Consider the following 14,485-nt stretch of genomic DNA (forward strand, 5'->3'; position numbering starts at 1 on the left):
ACCAATGTTAGGGGGTGTTATCAAGGCCACTGTTGAGTCCTTTGAGCTGTGGACAGACTTCCCAAGATTATCCATCTGAAAAATGGGAGGCTGGGACATCTGTTTCTTGCCTCCTGCTGGTTGAAGGTCATCCCTAGCATTGTCAACGCCCCCACACATCTGAGCTACACTGGCCTAGTGATCTCCCTAAGCTTGAGAGAAGGCCTTGGGGTAGATTTCGGAAAGAAGTAAGGCCCACCCATGACGTGGGATGCTGGTATCAGGAGATGGCATGAGAATGTCCACTACAGACATTTCAGAGATGGAAAAAGGGGATGAGACACTTCTGAGATGGTTAAGCAGGCTCTTGACATCAAATCCTCTAGTATGGAAGAGGGAGGAACTGATCTGTTTTCTATTTCCTTGTAGTCAATTCCCATATCAATTATCACCCCACTTTCCTGCAGAGAGTTACCAAGTAAAAAAGACCATATGGCCAAGTAAATTTGGGGAAAAACTCCATTAAATGGGTTTTACAAAATTATTAGTGTTATTTATTTTTAGTGTCACTAATTTTTTTATTGAAACATAATAATTGTACATATTCATGGGGTTTGCAGGGCTTCTCAGAGTCTTTAATCTGCAGATATACACTGTGGTTCTCAACTATACAAGTGAAGTATAGTCTTACCCAAAATATTCTGACCACAGAACTATTTTTTGCAAGGGCTCCAACAGTTCCAAGGAACACACTTAAGGAAATATTTGTCCACTGGGAAAAGTCCAAGCTCTGCAAAGCCCTCTGTGTTCTGGCTCCTGGGAATCTGCCAGAAGCCTGTGTAGTTCATTGAGCACACATCTCCATATCTTTGTGTGTCCTGGTTTCTCAGCTTGGAATAACCTCCTCAACTCATATCAAGGCACATTTGCCAAAAAAGCTGATGCCGGCCAGGCACAGTGTCTCATGCCTGTAATCCCAGCACTTTGGAAGGCCGAGGCGGGCAGATCACGAGGTCAGGAGATCGAGACCATCCTGGATAACATGTCTCTACTAAAAATACAAAAAAAAAAATTAGCTGGGCACGGTGGTGGGTGCCTGTGGTCTCAGCTACTTGGGAGGCTGAGGCAGGAGAATGGCGTGAACCCAGGAGGTGGAGCTTGCAGTGAGCCGAGATCGTGCCACTGCACTCCAGCCTGGGCGACAAGAGCGAGACTCCATCTCAAAAAAAAAAAATAAAAAATAAAAAACAAAAAATAAAAACCCAAAAAGCTGATGCCTTTCCTACCTTATTAAGGTGTCCTCCAGGTGTACCTAGCCTTTGGAAAAACCTGGGGGTCAAACCTCTGGATACTGATACATCTGCATCATTTGCCAGGCTTCTCAGATGATCTGTGCAAACCTATCTATCTGTAATGCTTGCAGAGAAAACAAAAGAACACCAAGATGTGTAGTAAACACTATGGTCTAAGACGCTCCATGAGGCAGTTCTGACCCATCTTCACTCAAAATGGCAGGGTCCGAGGCTGCCTTGAATATGAAAGCCATCATGTTCATGGGCGTGATAACCATCCTCTTTCCCATAGGGCCACATTGTGGAAGAATTGGATATGAGTACAATGGAAAACATGGCAACACTAAGTAAGGACCGTGTGATGCTGAGGCCCAGCCTCATCTCCCCAGGGAGGGTGGAGGGGGACCTGGAGCTCTGTGACCGCAGCTGATCTTAAAATAGTGGATACTGCCCCATGGGGGATGCACCTGTCCAGCAGGGGTCTGGGCTCCCACTGTCGGGATGTTCTCAAACTGAGAAGGAGTCTCTTTGAATGTGGGCACAATCCATCATAAAGCTACCACCCACACACTCAGAACTTCTGGTCAGCCTTGGATAGGTCATGCAAAGAAGAAAAATAAGTCTGCTTAATTGTGCTGCACTTGCAAAAAACTTGGAGGGAAGAAAAAGAGAGAGGAAAGAAAGAAAAGTGGGGATTAGATACTGAAAGAGGGCAAACGAAGAGAGAAGAAATATGAAAAAATCATTAAAAAAGTCCTCCAATATTGCACACACACACACACACACACACACACTCACATACCTTCCGTACATTCAAAATTCTGAGAAAAACCCCAAACCTCAGAAGTCCAACCTTAGCATCAGGTGGGAATAGGGCAGAGATTTCAGCTGGGAGTGGGCAAGACAATGCAACTCCAGGCTGCACAGACAGAAGCCTGGCACCTGGGACAAAGGACATGGTCCAGCTCTTCTCTGAGCTGGCTGTCCATCCCCGAAGGACTGTGTTCAGTCCTGGGAATGACTTTTCAAAAGTAAGGTGAAGAATGAGTAGCATGCTCAGAGGAGAGGGAGTATGATGCTGAGAATGCGTGATGTAAGGTAAGTTGAAGCCACTGATGACGTTGTTTCTTGGTAAAAGAAGACTCTTCTGGAGTAGAGAGGGGGAATAAAATGTCTAGACTCAAATACTTGAAGAGTGTCAGAGGAGTTAAAATAAGATAAATGCCTGGATGAGTGGTGAGCACCTTGTGACTAGGGGCATGCAAGCAGAGCCAGGTGACCACTTAATGGCTGCTGCTGGGGACTGGAGCATCAGACACGATGGTAAGCTGGACTAAATGCCTTTGGAGGTCCTTCCAGCCCTGACACTCTATGATCCTGTAATTCCAACCTTCCCATGGATTTGAAGCTCCAAGACTCCTACCTGTCACTCAAGGAGATTTTGTCCTGCAACTCCATGGATTTGAGTCCACACTGGACCAATAGGTTGGTTAGAGTTTCCACCTCCTCTACTATCAAACTGCCTGCACACAAATGGAAGGATTCCAGTGACACCTCTCAAAGCAACCATTGGATTAAGAAGCAAGACCACACCTGGGTGTTAGGACAGAATCCACTGTTTCCTGCATGACTGAAAAATGACTCAGATCTGTGATCCTCTGTTTCTATTTCTGTACAATGGACATAACGTGATGCTGTAGAAGTAGATTCTCAGCCAGCAACGGTGTCACACCTACAGCTTCCGTCCCAACCCGTCTGGAAATGTATGGGTAACTTTGATTGTCACAGTGACTGGGGGTGCTACTACTCCAGGGACTGGGGATGCTCAATATCCTGCAACCTGCTTGCTGCTCCACAACCCAATTGCCAAGAGTGACACCCTACCCTGCCAAATAAGAATCCCTGTCCTGTGCAGTCCTTATAAGGACCAGTCACAGAAGGAGGAATTTGAGGACCCGGAAGGTTGACACTGTCCCTTCTCATCGAGGCAGCGTCAGGGGCTGAGCTGGCCTCCACAGTGCCGCGTGATTTCCCAGAATAGCTGCTTAAACTTTTCTCAGAGAAACAATGCCCCAAAAGAAGGGAACTGAGGAGGCTGGGAGGCTCAGGGTCAGGACTTACCCAACATGCACAGGGGCTTCCTGGCAAACTTCAGTCGGCCCCGCCAGCCTTTGTATCGGCAGCAACATCCAGCAGCCCAGATCCTCAAAGCAAACTCGGCTCCAAAGATGAAAATAGCAAATGTCTCCTGCATGGAAGAGCATATGGAGAGGCACTGATTAACCGAGATCCACTTGTCGGGAGCTGGTGATTTCTATTCGGAAGTTCTGAAGAACTCCATTTTGTGTTGTTGCTGGTTGTCTGGTTGGCAGGGATGGCTGGGGATGGGGGTGGGGAAGGGGAACCGGGAGAACAGGTCCATCACCGCCATTCAGTTTGGAGGCCTCCCATCTTCATTCTGATGTGCTAATTGTCCTTAATGCTGTTAAACCTGGCACAGTGATTACTCATTCTTTTTTCTATGTTTTTGTTCCAATAGGTCAGCTTTAAAAGTCCCTTTAATGAATGAAAAGCCCCTAAGAAGTGCAGTTGGGTTGAAAAGAGAGATATGAGTGAAACACAATCTGTTAATTCCACCCAGTGCCTGTACCCTGGCGTTGCTAATTGTGGCTAATGGTTATTAAGCCCGGCTCCTGGGCCTGGCAGCCCTCAAAGTGTTTGATAATATTATTCTCATCTTACATTTTGAGAAACCAAGGCACAGAGTAGTTAAACAAGTTTTTCAAGGCAATGAAGTGGAGAAGAAGGGATCTCAGGCTCAAGTAACTAGGCTGCAGAGCCCAGGAGCTTAAGCACTCTCCAGGACACAGGGTCCCCCTTTCCTCCTGCAACTCCCTTGATGATCAGACACCAACACCTCTGCCTCTCTCTCTTTTGTGACCTCCCTGGGTGCCCTGAGGCATTGCTGCTCCACGACAATCCCTGGAGCCTAGTTCCTGGAGTTGGATGGTTTCCAGGGAGTTCCACACTGAGGTCTGAGCTCTGGGATGTGCTGTTGCAAACCCCTGCTCTCAGAAGGAAGAGCTGACTCTGGTGCCTCGATGGCTTGCCCAGTGTGAGAAGAAGGCTCCACTATTTTAAAAGCCCTAACTAGGGGGCCACACCACTGCCCTGTGTGCAGGATGGGGCCTCACCCCATGCAGTCGGCATTGCCCTGAAGAGGCAGGGCTGACTCCTAATCACGGCAAGGGTGTGGTCATTCAAGGGGCCAGTTGACCAGTGCTGTCCTGTGGCTACAGAAGGAGCAAGCCCTTGTTAGAGCCTCTTCTCAACCAGGCACTGAGACTGGGCCCAGCCCATGTCTGCATTTGCTGCTCATCTGACCTTACATTTTTTAGGCAAGGACTTGAGCAAACAGAGTCAGGGGTACCTTAGCTGACTTGCCCAAGAATTCTAATCCTGCTCTGTTTCCATCACACCACCTGATGGAGGACAGAGAGTGAAAACAAATGCAGGCCCCAGGAGGGGAGATTTAGAGGTTTCGTGTATAAATGGAATTCTGTACCTGGCCTTGGAGAGAATGAGAGATCCTTGGAGTTTAGATTGTAGGATACCAGGAAGAAAAAGCAGAGACAGGTTTTAGAATGAAACATGCCTTTGTGTTACCTTTCAGAGGATTGGGAAGCTGTATTTTATAATTTAATAACATGCATTGGTTTTTGCTTTGACTTTATTTTCCCTTCTCTCTAATGTGGAATAGCAAAGCTTTACCAGGAATGCCATTCTTCACCCCACATGTGCCCATGGCGGGCCATACCAAGTAATGGAGGCTTTGCTTTTCCTTGGGCCTGGACTTGACTGGAGACTACAAGAAGCTGCAACCAGTCAGGGAGGAGTGCACCCAAGGGCAACCTCCTTTTCATCACTGTGGAAGCCCAACCAGAAGCATTTACCCCAGAATGCAATCTCACCAGTAACAGAAGCCAGTCTCCCGAGACAGTCTCATACTCCTTGAATGTGGTCAGGACAGCCAGAATCAAGCACCCCAGGACAATCAGGAACCTAGAGGGGAAGAAAGAAATGGACTAAGGAACCTTTGAGTCATGGCTTGCTTTGAGGCTAAGTTGGGGAAAGGTGTCTTCCAGGATGAAGCCGCAACTTCCGCTGGACATTGACATGTGCTTTATATGCTATCCCATTCAATCTTCACGACAAACCTGCAAGGCAGGCGGAAACAATCATCCCAGTTAAACAAAACAATGTGAGAGAAGTTGACCAATGTGCATACTTTTACTTAACCAGCTAGTTAGTAGAATCAGCTAGTTAGAATTTAAACTAGATCATCTGGTTCCAACCTCGAGGACATTGCTGAAAGTCCAAAAGTCAAGACAACTTTTCACAAGTCAATAAGTATATGAATTAATTAATAATGTGTTCTACACACATAGGACTGATTTAAAAATATATGAAAATGTTTTCCTAGAATGAAGAAAACACAAATTTATTCCAAAGATTGAAAAATTCAGCAAAGGCTTCTGTTACCAAGTATGAATATTGTCACCAAGTATGAATATTGTTCATTTTTACAGTCAATGGAACCTCTTTCAATTGGGGATCTTTGGAATTGTTTTTGAAATGCTAGAAAGAAGAGGAACTACCACACTGAAGCATGCAGAATGCTGGTCCTTTAAAATTCACAGAGAGGTCACCTGGTTCATGACCAGGCTCAGGCAGGAGTGAACTACAAACAATTTTTTAATATTGTTATCTTTATAAACTGTGAGGTGCGTGTGTGTGTGTGTGTGTGTGTGTGAGAGAGAGAGAGAGAGAGACAGAGAGAGAGAGAGAGAGAGAGAAAGTGAGAGACAGTCCCTGTTTCATTGTTTTACCAAGGAAAATGGTTCTCCCTCTTGGTGGAGAGTCTTTGGCTTAGTTGTCAGTACCAGGTTCCCTGGGTGTCCAAAAGGGAATTTATAAGCTAGGGTTTATGGGTGAAGCTTGGTAGTACATACTCTAAGCTCTCCTACTCCAGGTACTCTGGTTTTCTACTCTACTTAGGTTCTACCCATGCTTTTTTGGCTTTTGTTCATTCATTCATTCAATATTTAAATGGCAGACGCTGCGCATACAGAGCTGGAATTCAATGATGAATAAGCTGGATCTGTCCTCACGAGCTCACAGTCCAGATAAACAGAAAGTTGTCTCATGGTGTGACCATAAGGACCATGATGTAAGGAGGATGGAAATGTCTCCTTCTGACCTTGGCTGGGACCAAGTCCTGCCTCTGACCCTTAGTGATCCTGATCATATTTTCTGATCTATAAACCTGCTGATCTTCAGACCTGAATCTTTGTGTCTCCAATCATGCCCAGGAACCTAAACAAGATCCCCAACTCCTTCCTGTGTTTGGACATTTTATGTGAAATTCGACTTTAACCCATGTTTGATATCTGCCTCCCCTAAGCCCCATATCTTCTCAGTTGATGATGATGATGGTGGTGGTGGTGGTGATGATGATGGTTGTGATGATAGTGGTGGTGGTGGTGGTGATAGTGGTGGTGGTGGTGATGATGATGGTTGTGATGATAGTGGTGGTGGTGGTGGTGATAGTGATGATGGTGGTGGTGGTGGTAGTGATGATGGTGGTAGTGATAGTGATGGTGGTGGTGGTGGTGATAGTGATGGTGGTGGTGGTGGTGGTGATAGTGATGGTGGCGGTGGTGGTGGTGGTGGTGGTGGTGGTGATGGTGGTGGTGGTGTTGGTGGTGGTGGTGGTGATAGTGATGGTGGTGGTGGTGGTGGTGCTGATGATGGTAACAACATCAGTAACTGTTACTACAACCTCCAAAATTAGATATGACCATTCCCATTTTAGAGATGAAGACATTCATCAAAAAGAATCACTACCATCAGGATAACTATGTTGTCAGTAAAATGACCAGAAAGCTTGGAGTCTAAGCTTAAAAGGAAGCTCTGGTGCTTTTCATGTGATTTTGAGCAGCTCATTGACTTGGCAGATCCCGGTCATCTCATCTGGGGAATGAGAATAATGAATCTGCCTAGAGCTCACCATGATTCTGAAGACTTCAGGAAATAATTGATGAAGGATATTGTTGAGTCAATTGTTGAGGATCATGGTGCTCTCATACAAACATGCTCATCATTAGCCAGTCAAGCCCTTGGCAACATGCAGGGAACTTAATCACTCTCAGAAGATTCTGCAAGTCCACATTATGATTCTCTCAAGACTTTATTTTATTCATTCATAGGCTCTGTAGAGAAGACCTTGCTTAGAATCATTTTCTTTCTCTTATGACCTGCGTGTTCTTAGACAAAATACAAAACATTTCTGCATCACGGTTTCCTTCTGTGTAAAACGAATCCAATTAAATGTCCATATCCTCCATTATTCAGTGATGTAATCCATGTCAGTTGCTTGGAAAAGCCAGCCTTCAGTAAGAATTAACTATCATTTTATTGCAATTTAATATCAATTTATTTGGTGCCTCTTTTGTCCCAGACATAGTACTGGTTTTAAGGATACAAACATGAATAAAACCTATTCCTCATTATGCAACGACTCCTTAGTTCAATGTGGAAAACAGGACAAATAATTACTGGAGAGTGTGGTTGAGGTTATGACCCACGTGTTCACATGCTTTGGGAGCATCCAGGAGGGGCTGCAGCCAAGAGGTTGAAGGAAATTCAAAGCTATGCTACAGTTGACCATATGTCCAAGTTTATCCAGGACATTCCCCATTTTACATGTTGACCTGGAGTCTGGACCCCTAGGCCTCATGAACAACATGTACACGTGCAGGAGGTGCAAAAGTTCATGGACAAAGAACCAGGTTTGATTTTTCTTAACAAGGGATGTGGGCCTTTTATGATCTAGCCTTGCCCTCCTCACAGCCTTGTCATCTCCCGCTGCTTCCCCACATCCAGGCTGGTCGTAGGAATGACAGAACTTCCTCAAATTCTCTGAGCCCATGTGCCTTCTGTCTTGATGGTCCTCTTCCCTGTCCACTTTTCCATGTCCCCATCATTAACCTGCTAATGTCTTGGCAGTGCCAGTCATGCCTTGCCTCCAGAGCCTTCCCTGACCCCAGCTGCTCTCTGCAGGCTCCCTTGTGTGATCTCATCCCTGGGATCCCAGAGCACCCTGATTCACTTCTACTCCAGCATGGACCACAACCCGTTATCATCTTGTAATTGTTTGCACACATCATGTGCTAAATAAAACATACTGTCCCAACACCTGACAATAGGACTCCCTTAAGGGAAGGAACTGCCTTTGCCTGGAGAATACTTTATTGATCCGATTGAGGTAAAAGTTGCAACCCTTAAAACATGAGACTGCTAAACTACTTAGCAATAAAAATTAACCAAAAATGGCTGGGCACAGTGGCTCATGCCTGTAATCCCAGCACTTTGGGAGGCTGAAGCAGGTGGATCGCCTGAGGTCGGGAGTTCGAGTCCAGCCTGACCAACATGGAGAAACTCCATCTCTACTAAAAATACAAAATTAGCCAGGCATGGTGGTGCATGCCTGTAATCCCAGCTACTTGAGAGGCTGAGGCAGGAGAATCACTTGAACCCGGGAAGCGGAGGTTGCGGTGAGCCGAGATCATGCCACTGCACTCCAACCTGGGCAACAAGAGCAAAAACTCCATCTCAAAAAAAAAATTATCCAAAAATTAGAGATGGGGATTGGTGTTGAGGGCTAAAAATGACAAAAAAAAAAAAAAAAAAAAAGAGAGAGACGAGGATATGGTCTAGCCACATGCTGAAGGATTTTTAAGAACAAGATTGTTTAAAATCTTAAGTTCTTGGTCCAACAATGCAAGCCATCAACCACAGCCTCATAAGTGACTTTGTTTTTAGTTGGCATCGATCCTGGCACTGGAACCCATGGCTGGATCAGTGCATGGGAAAAGGAGACAGGTTGGTGTCCCACAGCTGAACTAATTTGGCAGGAAAAGGAGTCCTTAGCTGGACTCTGAGACTTTACACAGCTCCCTGTACCTCGGATATGTATATGTGAAAGATTCAAGTTGTGTGTATGGTGGGCATGCCCTAAGGTAATCTCCAATGAGTCAGGCAGTTGCATAATTGTCTTTTCTGAGTGCAGGCAGAACCTGTGACTTGCTTCTAACAATAGAATATGCCCAAAGAGATAAGATGTCACTACTCTGTGTATTTTTTTTTTAATATGGCAAAGGCAACTGGATAGTCATGCCTGTGATTGTTACATTATATAAGACTCTGCCATTGCATTCTGGAGCTAGAGATTCTCCTGCTGGTCTTGATGTGAGCTGCTGTTTTGAAAGGCCTGTGACAGCTATGTGGCAAGGAACTGTGGGATTCTTGGACTTGACTGCAGCCCCTGGCTGATGACCAGCATGAAAGTGAGACCTGTTCTGGAACTGCAAGGATCAACAATCATGGGATATTGGGGAGTCCTCCCACAAGATCCAGAGAAGAACAAGTCCCAGCCAACTCCATGACTGCTGCTTCGCGAGATGCTCAGCAGAGGACCCAGTTAAGCCATGTTCAGACTCTTCATGAAAACTGAGATTAAAAAATTGTATGTTGTTGTAAGCCACTAAGTTAGAGGCAATTTGTTATGCAGCAATAGAAAACTAATACCATGTGGAATGGGAATCTGCACCAAATGCATCTCACTTTTATACAGCAGGATAATCCAAGGGAGGTCTGGGCTGCATGTGTGCATTTGCTCTATTAGACTCTGCTCCTGGAGGGCAGAGACTATGTCTTGTTCCTCTCTGTATCTCAGTGAATAGCTCAAACCTGGCACTTAATAAGAACCAATGTATGTTTAGAGAATGAATACAAACAATTTCAGCGATTAGCAATGGCCTTGTTGAAATTAAAGGCAAGGGATATAAGGTGAACTTGGAGAGACAGGCTGGGAGCACGACATGAAAGATGTTGTAGATCAAATGAAGACTTTGAGCTTTATTCTGCAGAAGATTTTTTTTAAAGATACATGGTCTCATTCTGTCACCCAGCTGGGAAGGCAGTGGCGTGATCATAGCTCATTGTAACCTCCAACTCCTGGGCTCAAGTGATCCTCCCATCTGTAGTAGCTGGGACTACAGGTCCCAAGTAGCTGGGACTACAGCTGTGCACCACCACTCATGGTTAATTTTGTTTTTATAGAGATGGGGTCTAGTTATGTTGCCCAGGCTGGTCTTGAACGCCTAGACTCAAAAGATCCTCCTTCTTTAACCTCTCAAAGTATGGAGATCAGAGACATGAGCTTCTGTGCCCAGCCTAGAAGATCTATCTGCCTATCTACCTATCTATCCACACACATACATATATATGTATCTCTCTCTCTATCTATATATATATAATATATGGATGGATATATATAGATACATGGATATATATATAGAAAGATGGATATGTGTGTGTATGTGTGTGTGTGTATGTATATATAATATATATAATATATATACCTCCATATCTCTGTCTCTATCTCTATCTGTAATCTCTATCCAAAGACAGGTCTCTGCCAGGACAGAAGTCAAGACGACGTTATCATGAGCTGACCAGAGAGGAGGAGGGTGCGCTGGAGAGATGACAAGGGTCCCATGAGAGAGCATCCTCCTGTGTAGTCCTGGCAGGAGTTGTGACTAATGGGATATAAAGATCGAGCAAGAGGAGCACTGGGAGGGTCTTGGGGTGGGAAGAAAGTGGATAATGTGCTGTTCGCAGACATCAAGAAGCTGTGCAGTGCGGCCAGCAGGACCGCGAAGATAAGAAGCTACTTGCGGACCTGCTGCACTTGAGGTCCAAGTGGAAATCTCCATCCGGCTGATTGAAATCTAAATTTAAGGCTTAGGGGAAAGGTCAGGGCTGAATATCTAACTCTCTTTCAGCTCTCGTTGTCTGCTTTTAGAGCCAGGAGAAGGGATAATTTCGCCTTCGCCAACCACCAAAATGCAGTTTCAGCCGATTCCCATCCGCAGGGAGCCTGCGGAGCCCATCTTTGGCCAGGAGGGGGCAGCAGAGGCCCGGCGTAGCCCCGCGCTTCTCACGCCTCACCAGCAACCGCAGGAACCCACTTTCTAAGACAGGAGAACAATCATTAATTTATACAGCTAAAATCATCAAGGAAACCCTCCTTAACCTGAGAAGAGGAAACGCTCCTTAGTTTCTTGCATATTGCAATTTACCCTTAACATATGAACTTAATTTCAGACGGAGACCACATTATCAGTCCCACTGATGGACAAGGATGTGGCGCTGAACGTGGGGCTAGAGATTCTCCTGGGGGTCTTGACGCGAGAGCCGCCCCCAGCTGCTTTCTTCCTGGTTTTCTGCTTCTCTTCCTGCTTTGGTTTCCTCTCTCTACATTCTCACCAATTATTCCTGTTCTTCCTTTTCGTCTGTCCTTTGTCACTTCAGTTTCCTTCCCTATAGTCTGGTGTTTTTTGTGTTTGTTTGTTGTTTTTTTATTTTCGAGACGGAATCTTGCTCTGTCACCCAGGCTGGAGTGCAGTGACGCAATCTCCGCTCACTGCAACCTCTGCCTTCCGGGTTCAAGCGATTCTTCTGCCTCAGTCTCCCAAAGAGCTGGGATTACAGGCATGCACCACTATGCCTGGTTAATTTTTGGGATTTTTAAGACGAGATTTCACCATTTTGGTCAGGCTGGTCTCGAACTCCTGACCACAGGTGATCCACCTGATTCGGCCTTGGAAAGTGCTGGGATTACAGGTGTGAGCCACAGTGCCCGGTCTTTCTCTATAGTCTTGACTGTTTCCTTTCCTCTGCTCTTCTCTTACTGCCCTGGCGTTCCTGAGTTCTTTTCCTCTCCTTCTCCTGCATCCTTTCCTCCACTGCTCCTCTCCTCTCTTGTTCCTCCTTCCTCTGTGCCTTGCCCACCACTTCTCCCTCCCTTCTACACCCTGCAGGAGTAAGCAAGGGTTTGCGGCCAGGAGTCTTGGGGAGAGCCAATAGCAGCCTTCTGTCTGCAGCATCCAGGCTGTCTTTGCAAACAATTCCAGTCAAGGTCAACAGTCACGAATATGCCCTTAAATCAGTCTCCATCACCTCCATGCTTCCACCTTCAGTATTCTTTCCTCACCTTCGGCCATCTTCCATCCAAGCCCAGGTTGGGGAGGGCAAAAGGGAACTGACACAAGGAAGCCTGCTTTGTAGCTGCACGTGGCTCTAAAGCGGCAGATGCAGGGGCCTCAGGACAGGAACCAGTGCGAGCTGTCCAGGCCCACTGGATACCTAACCTCTGTCAGGCAGCAGGCAAGGAAGGCTTTTGCAGATGCAGATGTGAGGGATGACCACAGTGGTACCAGGAAAACCCTGCCGCCTCTTCTCACCCATGTCTGGCATCCATTTATAGACTCCACAGCTGAGCCTGCTGGAAGTAAGAGTTAAGGTTGCCAGCCAAACATCCCCTCACAGGCTTCATTCACAGTGAGACAAACACGGTTAAAACACTGATGCAGGAATTTTTTCGTACATCATTTTCTCTTTTACTCCTGAGAGCAACACTGCGAGGAAGGGGACTATCATTTTATTTGTATCCCCATTTTACAGATGGGGAACTCAGCCTCCAAGCTCAGGCAGGAGGGACACAAAGGGAGTGAGAAGTCAGACACTGTGCTGAGAGCACTGGAGCCTTGGAAGAGAATCTGCAGAGAATGAGGTGTGGTCAGAGCCAGAGGGAGAGCAGGGAAGGCAGCCTGGCCTGCTGCTCTCAGATCAGCTGGGAGAAGTAAATGTCTTCCCTTCTCTTCCTCTGGAGTCTGACATTTGGCAGAGAAAATCTCAGTAACATTCCAGATAGCTCCCAGATACCCCTGCTGGCTGCTGCTCTAATTACAGCTGTCAATGGACAGCTTTCAGAGCATCTGTAGCCCTCAAAATGTCCTAGAAGGTAGCACTAGACTCTCTTTCTTAGAATCCTTGTCTGTCTGCCATTGAATAGCGATGCATGGAAACATTTTTCCTAGCTAGGTGAAGGCAGAATTGAATTGTCTAAAAGACAGGCATTGTTACGTCATAGTTAACTGCACTTGTCCTAACCCTTGGCCACCATTACTGATCTTCGATCTTAAGAAGGAGACATAACCTTAAAAGGCAGTGACAGACCTCAAACTGCGTGAGGATCCTACTGACCCTCAATTGAAAAGCCTCAGATGTAAAGCACCCACTGTGCGCCAGGGGTTTCTTTATTTTCTATGAGTCAGCCCCAAAAAGGATGTTTGAGTCATCTCCTAATGAGAACTGTTCCATCCACTAAGAACAGGGTTGACAAATCATTTTTATCTTGAAAACCCACTAGGATGGATTGGTTAAGGCTGCCAGGAATGCGGTATTGAAAAGAATCCAGATTGCAGCCAAGTTAACTGGGGGGAAATGCCATTATTGATTCGTGATGTCTGTCACAGGTGCAGGAAAAGACCAACCATTTGCCATTCCCTTGGAACCCAGACATGAGAACATAAGTCAGAGCTAAAATCGTTTTTCTAAATCTTCCTCTTCCTGATTTGACTCATGCCAAGCTCTTTCAAAAATTTGATTAGCTGGAAATTTCAGGAAACCTTAAGAAGGACCTATTATTCTTTCATCTAACAGAAAGGAAATTTGTACATCAGAGTTCGGAGTGATTTGCTTATGGCTACAAAATAACTCCCTGCAGAGCTAGAAAGAGGATTTTGGTCTCTCAACTCCCAGCCTGCTACATCCTCCACTGTGCCACCTTCTACTTTATCTCTGGTAAATCAAAGAGTGAATCTTTATGGACATTTGTGGTATTCTTTTACCTGATTACAACCTGTCCACTTCTGCCAAACCCCACCAACATCAGGGCAAAAGGCTAAATACCATACACCAGGGTCATTCAGGGAATTAAAACAAAACTGATGTGTTCATCTTCTCTTTTGAGAGTTGACCACTGTTTTTCTTTATTTAACATTTATACTTTTTCTCTCTCCAAATATGCCATGTGCTTATTTACCTATGAGGTGTTAGGCACTATAAACCATGTTGGCAAATGTCAGACTTTTATAAAACACATAAAAAAGTACAAGGAATAATTTTGAAGTCATTCAAAATGATTCCATCTCTTAATACCATCTTAATACAAAACTCACAACTATTTAATAGAAGAGCACGGGAGGCAAATAAACACCCTGTGTTGTGAGGCTGCGTTTCAGGGT

The 14,485-nt window shown here is 45.6% G+C and overlaps 1 protein-coding gene across 2 annotated transcripts in view; it reads right to left on the reverse strand.

The window, feature by feature from the left end:
• KCNQ3 (potassium voltage-gated channel subfamily Q member 3) overlaps positions 1-14,485 on the reverse strand; it is a 364,765-nt gene that overhangs the window by 59,966 nt on the left and 290,314 nt on the right. For both annotated transcript variants that reach the window (XM_034966614.4, XM_014346019.4), the window contains exons 2-3: positions 5,243-5,333; positions 3,393-3,519 (exon numbers count right to left, since the gene is read on the reverse strand). In XM_034966614.4, coding sequence (XP_034822505.1) covers positions 3,393-3,519; positions 5,243-5,333 — 218 coding nt within the window. The remainder of the gene's footprint in view (positions 1-3,392; positions 3,520-5,242; positions 5,334-14,485) is intronic.

This window comes from Pan paniscus, chromosome 7 (assembly GCF_029289425.2).
Source record: "Pan paniscus chromosome 7, NHGRI_mPanPan1-v2.0_pri, whole genome shotgun sequence".
Taxonomy (NCBI): domain Eukaryota; kingdom Metazoa; phylum Chordata; class Mammalia; order Primates; family Hominidae; genus Pan; species Pan paniscus.